Source organism: Peromyscus eremicus, chromosome 5 (assembly GCF_949786415.1).
Source record: "Peromyscus eremicus chromosome 5, PerEre_H2_v1, whole genome shotgun sequence".
NCBI lineage: Eukaryota > Metazoa > Chordata > Mammalia > Rodentia > Cricetidae > Peromyscus > Peromyscus eremicus.
In genome coordinates this window covers 81290617-81302945 of record NC_081420.1, presented here as the reverse complement: position 1 = coordinate 81302945, position 12329 = coordinate 81290617, and the positions used below count along the sequence as shown (strand labels likewise).

Here is a 12329-nt window from a genome sequence, read left to right as displayed (position 1 = left end):
CTGTAGCCCCATTCAAAGGCCAATCCATACCTGGTGCTCTGAATTCTCACTGGGAATTCTGTCATCTTGGTCTCTGGATCTAATCTAATGTGGGAGGGAGACATCTCCGATGATCATGGGATAGTCTACTCCCACTGGAGGCAAGTTGTTTAGTTTTGAGGTGGTGAGTTATAAAGGGCCAGCCTTTGATTTTCCCAGACATATTGAAGGTGGTACCATAGAAGAAACTTATACCATGTCAGTAGTTATTGGGTTTTTTTTTTTATTCAAAATAAAACTTTTTAACCAGGTGTGGTGTCCCATGCCATTAATGCCAGAGTTCAGGAAGCAGAGGGAGGCAGATCTTTTTTGAGTCGAGGCCAGCCTGATCTACACAGCAAGTTCCAGGACTTCACAATGACTGTCTTTAACGAACAGCCTTTATGATACCATGTCCAAATAATTGAGTATCATTATCTGTCTCTATGGTACTTTTGTCCTAATATCTTTCTTGTTGCATGGATTGCTTTATATTGCACAGTCCCACTAAGAGGCACACAATGTTGTGATTTACACACACACACACACACACACACACACACACACACACACGCCTCCATACAATTTAACAGTCTTTTTTAAAAAGCTGTAATAAAGGGAATTGGTCTTAAATCAGGCTGACATGGGGCAGGTGACCTGTTGTTGGGTTAAAAAGTTCACTGATGAGTTGTTTCTTTAGTGCTGTTCTTGAACCCAGGGCCTCATGCATGTTAGACAGGCACTCTACTACTGACCTACTCCTTCAGCCCTGTACATTCTTAATACTGATCAACAGGGGGAGTGTGGTTCCCCAAGTACCCATTTACCTGGGAGTTCAGAGACATTCAGTGCTAATCCATAAACCCAGTCATTTTCAACTTTCCAGCTACATGTTTTATTTTTGTGTCTCAAGAGGAAAGGGGGTGGGGTCAGCCAGGCTGAAGATGCAGGTTGTCCCCAGAAACAGGAAGGAAAGACCTACATGGTGGACAGTCTAGGAATCTTACATTTCTGTTTGTACTCTTTAATTCTGATACTGTGGGCCTAAGCAGTAGCGCTTACGGCGTTAACCACAGCCCTGGATCTAGAACCCTAGATGATGAAACGAGTATGAATTCCATTCACAGAGCGTCTGACCTTGGTCTGTGACCAAGGAAGGGCATGTCTTCTAGTTTCCTGTGAACAGAGGGCAAGCAGAGGAGGGTGACTTGGGACTAACGGTAGCTTCCCAAACTGAACATTTTGCTCAAGGATTCCATGAATACTCAGTAATCAGGAAGATGGGCACTTCACTCTTCAAATAAATCTATAAATCATGTGCAAAAAGACTGAGTAATGAAGACTTGTCTCAGAACGAGGATTCCCAAATTCTTTTAACTCTTTCCTCGCCACATCAAGAATCTAATTAACTGTAAACACTAGATGTAATCACTGATGTCTATCCTTGGAAGGTGCGTCTTGAAGATCTGTAAGTAACTTCTCCAAGAGACACTGTCTAAAAAATCTAGCATTTTGAAGAAAAACAAAGCTGTTTAACCTATTTTTTATTAAATGAAAAAGTCACATTTATTGTTTATTGAAAAATGCGTTCAGTGGACTAATGGCAAAAATTAAAAATATATGGGACCGCCCCCCAAAGATGCTGCTGATGTCATTTTAAAACATACAACCACTCTGTATATTCTAGCCTCGCATTTCCTAAACTTCAGCTTCCTATCAGTCTTCCCAGCCATAGGTCAAGAGATCAAAACATGTGCCCTGCGGGAATTCCGTACTACGTGGAGATGGGCACCAGTTAAACACACCTGCAGCTCCACACCTAAACAAGCTTGCCTCGTGGCTTCACCTCCCACTCCATTCCACAGCTTTCCCAAATGTAGACCCCACCCCCACCGTCAATGTACTCTCTATGGCCCAAGATGGTGGTTATCACAAAGCTTTTCAAAGAGCAGATCCGGGTCGAGACAGACTGAGTTCAGTGTCCCCAGTCTGTTCCGTCCAACCCTCTCTTGCGGAGTGGCATGCTCACCAGCCAGTTGAAAAACAAACAAGCGTCTCCCAGATGACCTCTGCCCAGCTCTTATCTGGGTCCCTCCCGCTGCCCTTTCTCCCAGAGCTGCTCTGTAGTCCTTTATCTTACTCTCCTGCAAACCCCAACCCCATCCATCCTTCAGTCCAGCAAGTAACGTAACAACCCTAAGCTTGGCTTAAAAAATTAAAAAAGGCCTTGGAAAACGTTCAGTGCTCCCAATTTTATTTTTATTTAATGCTAAAAGAAAAAAAAACGTACTGTAAATCTGACAAATGACAGAACGCAGGTGATATTTCCATAGCATGGTTTTAAAATATAATGTTGATAGCTAAGATTACACTTATTTCAGTAGACATGAGTTTCATCATATATAGAAAAATTATCACCTTCAACTTAAAAAAAAAAGCAAAGGTTAAAAGGTGGCACACTTTCAAAACACTTGGTGGCCAGGAAAAGATATATAGAAAAGCTGTAAACCATGTGTATGTTTTCGTAACTTCAGAGTGAGGCCACATGAAAGACACTAACTATATCTGTTAAAGTCTATAATTTGTTAAAGCAAAAAGGGACTGCTGACACCCCATCCCCTAATATTCTGGGTATTGAAGTCACGGCTGGAACAGTATTGGGACTCTGACATCATCTATCCAGCTGTGGACAACATCCACAATGTCATCAAGGACAAGAAAAGATCAACCCAGGTCCCCAGGTGAACGGTTTTAGAGTAGGCCAGGGAAAGACTCCCCCCACCCCACCCCACCCCCTCCAGTACAACACTCTGGCTGCAAGTCTTCTGAAGGCCACCCAAAGCTGGGCAGATGCACACGGGCCCTTCATCTCAAAAGCGCACCCCCTTCAAAACAGGTCAAGTTTTGCCTCCTTTGCCACTAGCACAGAGAAACCACAGGTGGCCTTTTCCGCAGCTGGACAGACTTCTCCCATTCGGCAGGATGGTTCTTTATTCATGTTTTTGGAGAGCTTATCTGTGTTGAGATTGCAAAAGATAGACAGCCACAGCAAATTAGGTCAAATGACTAATCTAGTTGTAACATCTATGAGGTCAAATTCCAGTTTATAATAAAGTGCTCAGAAACACATTTATACTACAGACCATAAGAGCTGGGTCCTTCACAACCGTCTTTATGGGCAGGTGAAACCGACTCTGCTCTGTGTGTGTACATCCGCCTCAGAGACCAGTTGGATCTGAGTCACAGTAAGGACGAACTGGTCTATCATGCAAGCCTGTCTGTAACATCACAATGACTGGTAACAAGAGCCTGGAGGATGAGGTGCACTCACGGAAAACACAACAAGAAATACTGTATTTGGTGCAGTGTCACTGGTTTTCAAGCATTAGTAACTTGACTACTAAAGAAACCACCTTTAAAAAAAAAGATCAAATAACTAGAAATGATCCCAAGCTGGTGATAACCTATGTTTTCAAATTAAAATGGAATCTAGGCTGTGAAAAACACCACAAACCATAGCAGACTTAGAAGCCAAGATTGAGCTTACAAGGCCAAGTTATAAACACCTGCACCTCAGGGTTTAGGGTAGTGTTCCTGTTGACATTAAACCAAAACAGCACAAAGGGGAATTAAAAAAACAAAACAAAAAAACAAAAAACCCAAAAAGCCAGCATCAATAAGGGGCGACCACTACTAATAACTAATGACCTGTTGTTGTTTACATTAAAAACAATCACTTCACCAATGCAAAACAGTGATCGAAAGAAATTAGTTTACAAAAGGCTTCTAAAAATAGTTGGGAGAGGTGGGGCTTGCTTATGTAAAAACCCTTCACGTCTGTAGTTTTCACTAGTTTATCTTTTTTTTTCCAGAACAGTAATATTCACTTCTTACTTCAGGCACACTGAAGAAGGAAACTGACAGGCTTCCTCCACCCACAGTGGGCCCCACCACTGAGATGCCCACAGGTCCTAGAAGCACCCAGGGCCGTAACTGTCAATGTACACACTGCGCCAGTGAGCACTCATTACGACAGGGTGTGGGAACAACAGCAATGGCCACAGGGACAGGACAGGTAAATGACAGGGACAAACCAGAACAGAACAAAACACGCAACAGAAACGAAACCAATCCCACGAGTTCACCTGGCCTGCAACAGCAATTGTAAAAGGCCCTAGAGTGTTCGGGAAGGCCGAGTGGCACTGCAGAGCCTGGGCTCTGCTGTAAGACGGCAGCAAGGCCATCTTATTTGCACACCACCCTTTACAACTATTAAAACGAACGCCAGCGGGGCAACCAAGGAGCATGCAGCATGGAAATCTTACAACTGGTCACATGGGCAGAGCGAACATTAACTTGCCTTCAATAAAAACAAAAACCTCCCAGACACGCAATCCTGCAAACCTTTCAGCAGCACCTCTGACTATCAATATTGCAAGAACTGAACCATTAACAAGACAGGATTCAAACCCCATTTCCCCACCCTCTGAGAGGGCCTGTAGGTGGGCGACACCTCTCAGCGGCATGCCCTTCTGACAAAAGTGCCCCCTTTCACTCCCTCCCTTCCTTCTCCACCAACTGACCTCCAGCCTGAGAGAGGGGCCAGCAATGAGGAATGACAGACAAGACAGTAAGGCAATCTTACAATGTCAGAAAAATGTATGTATTTGGCTTTTTTTTTCTTTTTTAAAATAAGTGCATACAAATACGGCTAGAAGCATTTGTTTGCCAAGTGCTCTTTAAAAAAAAAAAAAAAAAGAGAAAAGAAAAAGAAAAGAGCAGCCAAGTCACAGCCTACATAGACCAGCAACTGTCACCAGTCAAGCACAGACAGCCTAATAACGTCAACAAAAGAAGAAAATGCCTTTTAAAGTACATACCTTTTGTCGTCAAAAAAAAATATAGAAACACAATGTATTCAAAAAAAATCAAAATTATACAGCCATGTTTATGAAGTCTACATTTCCCTTGTCTTGGATATATATATTTATATATATATATATGGAGATTTATATACAGTTCAAGAAGTTTTGAGTTAAAGGTAACCGTGGGCCTTTCTGAACGCAGAAAGTCACGAGTCTCTCTCCTTTTTCACTTTCACATCTCCGGCGAGGATGGTAGCAATCTCTCCTTGCATGAAGGCCCAGGGGACGTTGGAGCCCACCAGAGGGCACTTCTCCCCGCTTGGACAATAGACCTCTCCACTAGCGCCCTGCTGCTTAATGCTTTGTCTGGAGCAAGGGAAACAGAACTTGTGCGAAGGGACAGATGGGCACTGCACAAAGTGGGTATCCTCCAGCCGCTCGTGGCAGAGGGTGCAGCACAGGGGGGCGCTGGCCGCCAGAGAGGAGTCTGGGAGGCTGGCAGGGTGCACCGGCTCCAGTCCCCCTGTGCTGCCGGTGGCCTGGCCCCCCACCTCTCTGGGGCCAAGCCTTCTTTGGTTCATAGAGGAGGGGGAGGGCGGGCTGCTGCTGTTCCTCCGGGTGGTGGAGTGAACCTGGGTGGCATCCTTCGAGGCGTGACTGCCCCCAGCATTATCTGCTACTAAAATCAGGGCTGCCATGGGGGACTGGCCGTTCTGAGCCGCTTCAGGCGGTGTGGTCCGGTTGGAATGAGGAGAGGCAGTGGGGGGTGGTGGAGACACAAAAGAGGATGTAGGGGTGATGGGGATCTTGAGCCCTTCTGTGGAAGTGGACAGCCAAGGCTGAGCCTCGCCATTGATCTTAGGGGGCCCGACTTCCCCTTCCGGTTCTGGAGAAGGCTTCCTTTTCCTTGCTGTTCTTGCAACTGAATAGAGACAGGAATGGAAGAAAAGGAAAATTAACGGAAATGTACCCAAAGAGACATTTCCCATCTCCCAAAAAACACACCTAGCACACAAGTTCTGCATGCACCTTCTAACACTTCCTTTAGCAAGGGGCTCTGAGCCTGCACACGCCACTTCCAAGAGCTAAGCCATGCGAGCCTGCCTGAAAAGGTTTCAACCCCCCAACCAGAGCATGTGACTGCTAACGTCCCCGACAGGTTAAAGGGTGACTGCTGCCCTCATGCTCCCATCCAAGAATGTGCTGGGAAAGGAAAACGCCGTGTCGCTGCCTATCAGCCCGCTCTGACTCATCCCTGTTGTGCTGGTTCAGCAAAGGAACCACGTTGCCACTAAGCGCTGGTTCAGCCTCAGGCCGACCAGGAAGTTGGCTGTTTGTTGTTTCTGGGCTAAAGCAAAACCGTGCATGTTACAGTGGCTCCCTCAGCACACACGCGTACGCGCTATCTCTAACTTCCACACCCTCGACCCCTTCTCCCCTCGACCCACAGCCGCCCCTACCTGCTTTAGACCCGTTGGCCCCGTTGGCCTCGAAACCCAACAACCTGCCTGCAGTCAGGGCCGGCTCCTTCTTGAACTTGCTCTCGAAGGGGCCCGAGTGGCCGTGCTGGTGCAGCGCCAGTAGCGTGTCGCGCACCGTCTTAGGCCTGCTGGCCCAGTCCTGCTCCCCGGGCGCTCGACCCTTGCCTGCACCGTCGGCGCCGAGCTCGCTCGCCCCGGCCGCGCCGGATAAGCTGTCGGCCGGGCTCCGGTGCGCGGGCTGCGCCTTCTCCTTGCTAGGCTCACGCGCCTCGTGCTCCGCCGCACCCGACACCGACGCCGGCCGTTTGTGGGTGCCCAGCTCCGGGGGCTGGGCGCCCAGGCCCGGCGTCCCACTCACCGCGGCCAGTGTGGCCGCAGCACGGCCACTCAGCCCCAGCGCGGCGGAGCCGTTCACCAGAGGCACCAGGGTGGGCGGCACGGCGTGTGCGCGCCGCGGGTTCGGGCTCTGGCGATTCAGCTCGGGCGGCTCCTCCAGTTTGGAGAAACCGTTGGGCACCAGGATGCCGTTCGCCGGCGTGGGCTGCGGCGCGGCCGACTGCGGGAGGCCCGCACCGGCACGCGTGCCGAAGTCGGAGGCCAGGCGCGGGGCCCGATCCGGCGCTAGCGGGTAGCGCTCCATGGCCTGAGCGCGCGCGGCCTCGGCGCCCGCGTGGCCCAGCTGCGGCGGCGGCTGCAGCAGTAGGTCCTTGGCCGACAGTGGCGGTGGCTTGGCGGTGGCGGGTTGCGCGCCGGTCGGGGAGCGGCCCTCGGAGAAGCAGCCGTGAGCACGCTTCAGCTGGCGCGCCGTCTCGATGACGAACTCCACGCGGTCGGCGCCCTCGTAGTTGACGCAGCCGCGGCACACGGGCTCCGTGAAGTCCCAGATCATGGCCCAGGGCATGCGGGGCAGGTCACACAGATAGCACGACTGGCGCCGAGACGCGGCCGCCACCGCCACCGCCGCGGCCATGTCCGCACAGCCTGCCGCGCTGCAGGAGGAGCCGGGCGAGGAGGGGACGCCGCCGCCCCCCGCGGGCCCCGCGCGCGCGCGCCGGCCGGCCCAAGCCCGCGTCTGCGCGACTAGCGGCGGCGGCGGCCGCAGGCGAGGAGGCGGCGGCGGCAGAGCCCGGGCCGGCGCGGCGCCCGCGCGGCGCCCCCGGGGCACGAGGGGCGGCGGGCGCGCGGTGGGGCGCGGCTGCAGGTCCCCACGGGCGGCGGGGCGGCGCGGCGTGCGCGGGGGCGGCGGCTCGGCCGGGGCCGCGGGCTCGGGCCTCCAGACCGGGGCGAAGACGGGCCGCGAGCGCAGCAGGTCGCGGTGGCGCCGGGCGCGCAGAGCCGCGCGGGGGACGGGGGACGCGGGGCAGCCGCCGCGGCAGCTCAGTCCGAGCGGCGGGGCATGCCGCGCGTGGCGGCGTGCAGCTCGGTCCTAGGCCCCGGCGCGACCGCTGCACAGCACCCAGTGCAGCTCAGCTCCTGCGCCGCTGCTGTTGCTGCTGCTGCTACCGCCGCGGCCGCTCCACTTCTACAGACTTGATTCTTCGACAGCTCCGCACGGCGCCTGCGCGGCCCCCTCCCTCCCTGGCGCGCGCGGCCCCGTGCGCCCGCCCTCCCTCCGCGCTCTCGTGCGCGCCGCCCTGGATTCTTCCCTTTCTCGATCGCGTGCGCGCAGGGGCTGGAACGCGCTGCACGAGTTCGCGCGGCCCTGGCGCTGCAGGTGTGCTGCTCTGATCCCTTGGGGGGGTCCCCTGTCTCCCGCCTACCCAGCCAGGATGCTCTACCCCATGGCCGTGTCCTTTTTGATTAAATCGTGCAAACAGTTTTATTTTACACGCAATGCCACTTTGTCGCTTGGTTACTAGCAGCCTCCTGAGCATGGGATTTCGAGCATAGCAAGGCACGCTTTGGGGACTTTTTCTGTTAAGAGTCTCACTTGGCGTAAGCTGAGCGCGCGCGTGCAGTCAGCACGCTTTGCCCTGCATTGGTCGAGGAAGCAACACACGGTCGCTGCCCCTTTAAGTTTTACAAACTCTGGACGGCCTGGTGCGCTCGGGCAGGCCCGGCCTCCTTTGCGCGTGCACTGAAAAGAGGATGCACAACCCAGGCTCAACACGGCCTTCGGCGCCGCCGCCCCAGCGTCTTATGTAGGTCCGCGCGGCAAGCGCGTGACGTGGGCAAGGGACGCCACCACTGCGCAGGCTCCGCACAGACGTGCCCAGCGCCGCGGGCCCTGAAGCCGAGCCGAGCTAGTGCACATTCCAGGGATCGGGGCTCTGCAGCGCGCCGCGTCACGGCGCAGATCCCGCCCCCGGACTCTGGCTCGCAGGCCCTGCCCCACCACCTCCACCCCGGCCGAACTTGGAGCAACCAGCCCCAGGCGCCGGCTACCCCCTGTGCGCCAGGGGCGTGCGGCTGGCGGGTGGATTTGGCTCTCCGTTGTCCCACCCGGCTTAGCCCAGTGGGCGCAGGCGCGCTTGGCCGTTTCGCTTCGCTGCTCCCTTCCACCGTGGGCAGTGCGGGCTGCCCAGAGTGGACGGAACTCCGAGATGTACACTTTGATAGGGAGCAGGGATTGGTGTGTGCTGTCTGTGGTCGGTCACTCAGGCTGACCCTCTCATTTGGGACCTACACACGTACTTGGCTGAGTGTAAGAGCCGTTTTTGTGGTGGACAACACAGGCCCACTTCTCTCCCTAAGACTGGAATGAGCTGGCTAAGTGTGGGAAGAACAGGGTACTAATTACATTATCTTTTCTACAACTGGATTGGAAGGTGGAAAGGGAGGAAAAAAAAATTCTGCTGACGTTCCTCTCCAGTTGCTATTGAAAAATGCCAGGTTGCTTCAAAGAATAGCCACAAGAGGAAACACGCCCCGTAGAGAAGCGGCTCAGGGAACTACTCAGAGCACAAGAATAAACCTGTTGGAGATGGCACAGAAAGCTTAATGCCAGATGCCAAGGGCGTCCACAGGCTAACCTTGAACGTCTCTCGGGGCTTTCCGGAGAAGGTACACCTGCGTCAAGGGCCTCCCCATCTCCCCTTCCAGTCATAAGCCTGCCTCACCCTCTCCAAGCCTGGAATGGGGCCTACCCGGATCCATTCCCAGAAGCAGCTGGTGCCAGCTGGTTTGGGCACCTGCTCCAGGACCTGTCAGTCTGGTCACTCTCTTCCAAGACCCTGTGCCACTCGTCTGAGCACGTGATTTTGCCCGTGGAGATCCTGAGTGGAGATGAAGCTGCCCCGTCTGCAGAGTCATCTCAGTACCCTATGAGATGACCCAGTAGGCAGACACTGAGACGTTAAAACAAAGCAGAACCCTGCATGAGAGCGTGGCCTGATTCTGCTCGGTTCACCTGCCAGCGGCCCTCAATGCCCTCTCCAGGGAAAGCCGCCACTGCAGCCCGAAATAGAATTACTGAGGTACAATGTCTGCCTTGAGAAATGCTAAGTGGAGCTTTACTTCTCCAAAAGACCGGCATTTCCTTTGTATTTCACACCACTGGCTTCATGTCGAAACCCAGCTGTTAGAACTTCCCCCTAGAGATGCTTGCCTGCTGGAAAACGGAAAGGCTATTTCAGACTGGGCTGTCCTCCATAAAAAGGAACCCGGCTCCACAGGGTTAAGGCAAGTCCTGGATCCAGGGCAGCAATTCCTTATACTGTATCAACAGCCTTTCATGCTGCCTGGCCTTTCATGTAACTCTGGAGCAGATTTTTTTTTTAATCGATGTATGCTAAGTAAACATAGCTTTGTTTCTGTCTTCCACCCACCCGCCCTCCCTCCCGGCGCAGACTGGAGCTGGATCTTGTCCAAAGCGGCTGCTGTTGGAGTTACAGCCTGCCTCCTCCACACACACAGGAGTGGGGTTTCTAGGGTGAGGCAATGCGTCTGCAATTCGCACAGACAAGGCAGGAATTGTAATTGTAGCTCACCATGTGACGACTTATGAAAGAGGAAGTTGGTATGTTTTAGTCACGTAGACTGCCCTCTTGCTTAAGGCTCCGGGTCCTCCCTGAAGGGTCAGGATGAGCTTTGCTGCTCAGTCAAGGTTACAGGATTGGCTGCAGAGTGGATGTGTGCATTCTTAAGTGGACAGGCAGGCAGATGCAGTGGGCTGGGGCGGGTGCTTAACCAGAACACTGGAACCTTGTGATTTGTCTTAAGAACTAAAGGAAATACTCTGCAGGGAGGGGTTCTGTGGAGAAGAGATGAGCAACAGTTTTCCTGGCTGTAATTCCTACGATTTCTTCTTTTAAAATAGAGATCTCAGTTTGGGGGCAAAATGCTATTCTGTGTGATAGGATGCAAACAGGAATTGGGGGGAGGATTCTAATGCATAGTTCCATGGGCAAAAGAGAGCTGAGCCTACACTCAACAGCCTTGGACAATAACATCTGAACTCCGAATCTGCTCTCTAGGCCTCACAGCAGTAGAGGTGCCCTTGTGCATGCCTGGAAGCCATATGCCCTCTGTCTGTGGGTCAACGTGCTGTGAGAACACCCACATGGAGTTCTACCTTCAGGACCCCCGCAGATTATGGGTGCTTTATGCCATGGCATTCTAGGTTTGTGAGCTCCACTCTGTATCCAGATGTGGATTCGCAGAGTCACTTCTATACAGTGCAGCTTTCAATGACAAGCATGTTGAGGACTGGGGTAGCTGGCCCTGTGGGTAAAGCACTTGCTACACAAGCCTGGGGGTTTGAGTGTGAATCACCAGAACCCATGTAAGCCAAGCACAGTGCGCCCATAATCTCAGTGTTTCTACAAGACGGAAGGAAGAGACAGGAGAATTCCCCCAGAGGCTCAAGGACCTGGTATCCAAAACAAGGATGGACAAGAGACCCCGCCTCAAACAAGAGGAAAGGCAAAGATGGACACCTGACCGTGCCTGCACTCGTGTGGACGTGCACACACATGTGTGTGCACACACATGTGCGTGCACACACACTAAAACAAAGCTGATGTTGAAACCGTGGTGAGGCTTTCTCAACTCTGACCTCTGCATCTGTGCAGGAGAAAATAGCTCAGCAGCATGCCATGTGTGTTTCTGTGGGTGGCACTGCCCACCTCACTGACGTTGGCAGAAGTGCGGTGAAACCAGAACCATGTTTGTAGGAATACACTTCCACAAACTGTGGACACGGCAACAGAGATGAATCTTCTAGAACTGGTGCAAGAGCCTTTCTTCTACGCCTCCTCGAAGTCCCCCTCCCCTGTGCAGAGAGGACATTAGTGTTATACAAGGAGTTGTGTGTGGAGGGTCTAAGAAGCAGATCAAATCACAGGGACTTACAAACACCGAAGCTGCTGTCACCAGCCTGTGTGTCTACATTCATTCAGATCCCCATCGAAAGCAAGACTGGGGTCTTGATGTAAGTTAACTACTGACTGTGTTGGAATTTAAAGAGCCAAGCAAAAAAGAAAAAAAAAAAAAAAAACAAGTAGGGAAAACAGACAAAGGAGAGATTGCGGTCACACCCTTGCTCAATCAGCAAGGAAAATTTTCCGGAGAGCTGGAAGAGATTCAGTGGCCTTCATGCCAGAGCCCCCTTCTATGGGCTTTTTGAAAAGAGCTGGAGGGAGTGCTCTTAGCTGGCTGTGGGTTTCATGTATACTTAACACACTGGCTAGAATCCTTTGAAAGATAAGCAGTAGGAAGATGTGTGCACAATGCTTGAACATATTAAACGCCCAGGATCCGCTCATTAGCTTTCTGGCTTAAAAACAAACATTTCCCGAAGTCACATTCAGTAGTACAAAGGGAGCTGAGATAACCAAGTGCTCGAACAGCTCTGACGGCTACAGACAGTAAGTGATGCCATAGTATTTCTTACATCTCTCACAGAGACATGCTAGGAGGATACTTCAAGCACACGCGTTACCCTATGTGCTGACAACATGGCTCCGTGGGTAGGGGTGCTTGGCTACCAAGCCTGGATGACTTGAGTGTGTTCTCCCAGAACCAC

General features: G+C 52.4%; 1 protein-coding gene across 2 annotated transcripts; it reads right to left on the bottom strand.

The window, feature by feature from the left end:
• Positions 1-2337: 2337 nt before the first annotated feature.
• On the bottom strand, positions 2338-7371 carry Irf2bp2 (interferon regulatory factor 2 binding protein 2). 2 transcript variants are annotated; one of them, XM_059263793.1, is made up of 3 exons: positions 6344-7371; positions 4899-5805; positions 2338-3033 (listed from the first exon to the last, which is right to left on the bottom strand). In XM_059263793.1, exons 1-2 carry the CDS (start codon positions 7332-7334, stop codon positions 5090-5092), a joined length of 1707 nt encoding a protein of 568 aa, XP_059119776.1. In that variant the 5' UTR covers positions 7335-7371; the 3' UTR covers positions 2338-3033; positions 4899-5089. The 2 variants fall into 2 exon arrangements, with proteins under 2 accessions (XP_059119776.1, XP_059119777.1); XM_059263794.1 differs by having other exon boundaries at positions 6392-7371.
• Positions 7372-12329: the final 4958 nt, after the last annotated feature.

Bases quoted from the DNA above. Each gene is read 5' to 3' on its own strand.
- Irf2bp2 (XM_059263793.1), bottom strand. From the start codon at position 7,334: ATGGCCGCGGCGGTGGCGGTGGCGGCCGCGTCTCGGCGCCAGTCGTGC. The intron at 5,806-6,343 runs GTAGGGGCGGCT...GTCTCTATTCAG, and splicing joins GGCCAACGGGTCTAAAGCAG to TTGCAAGAACAGCAAGGAAA.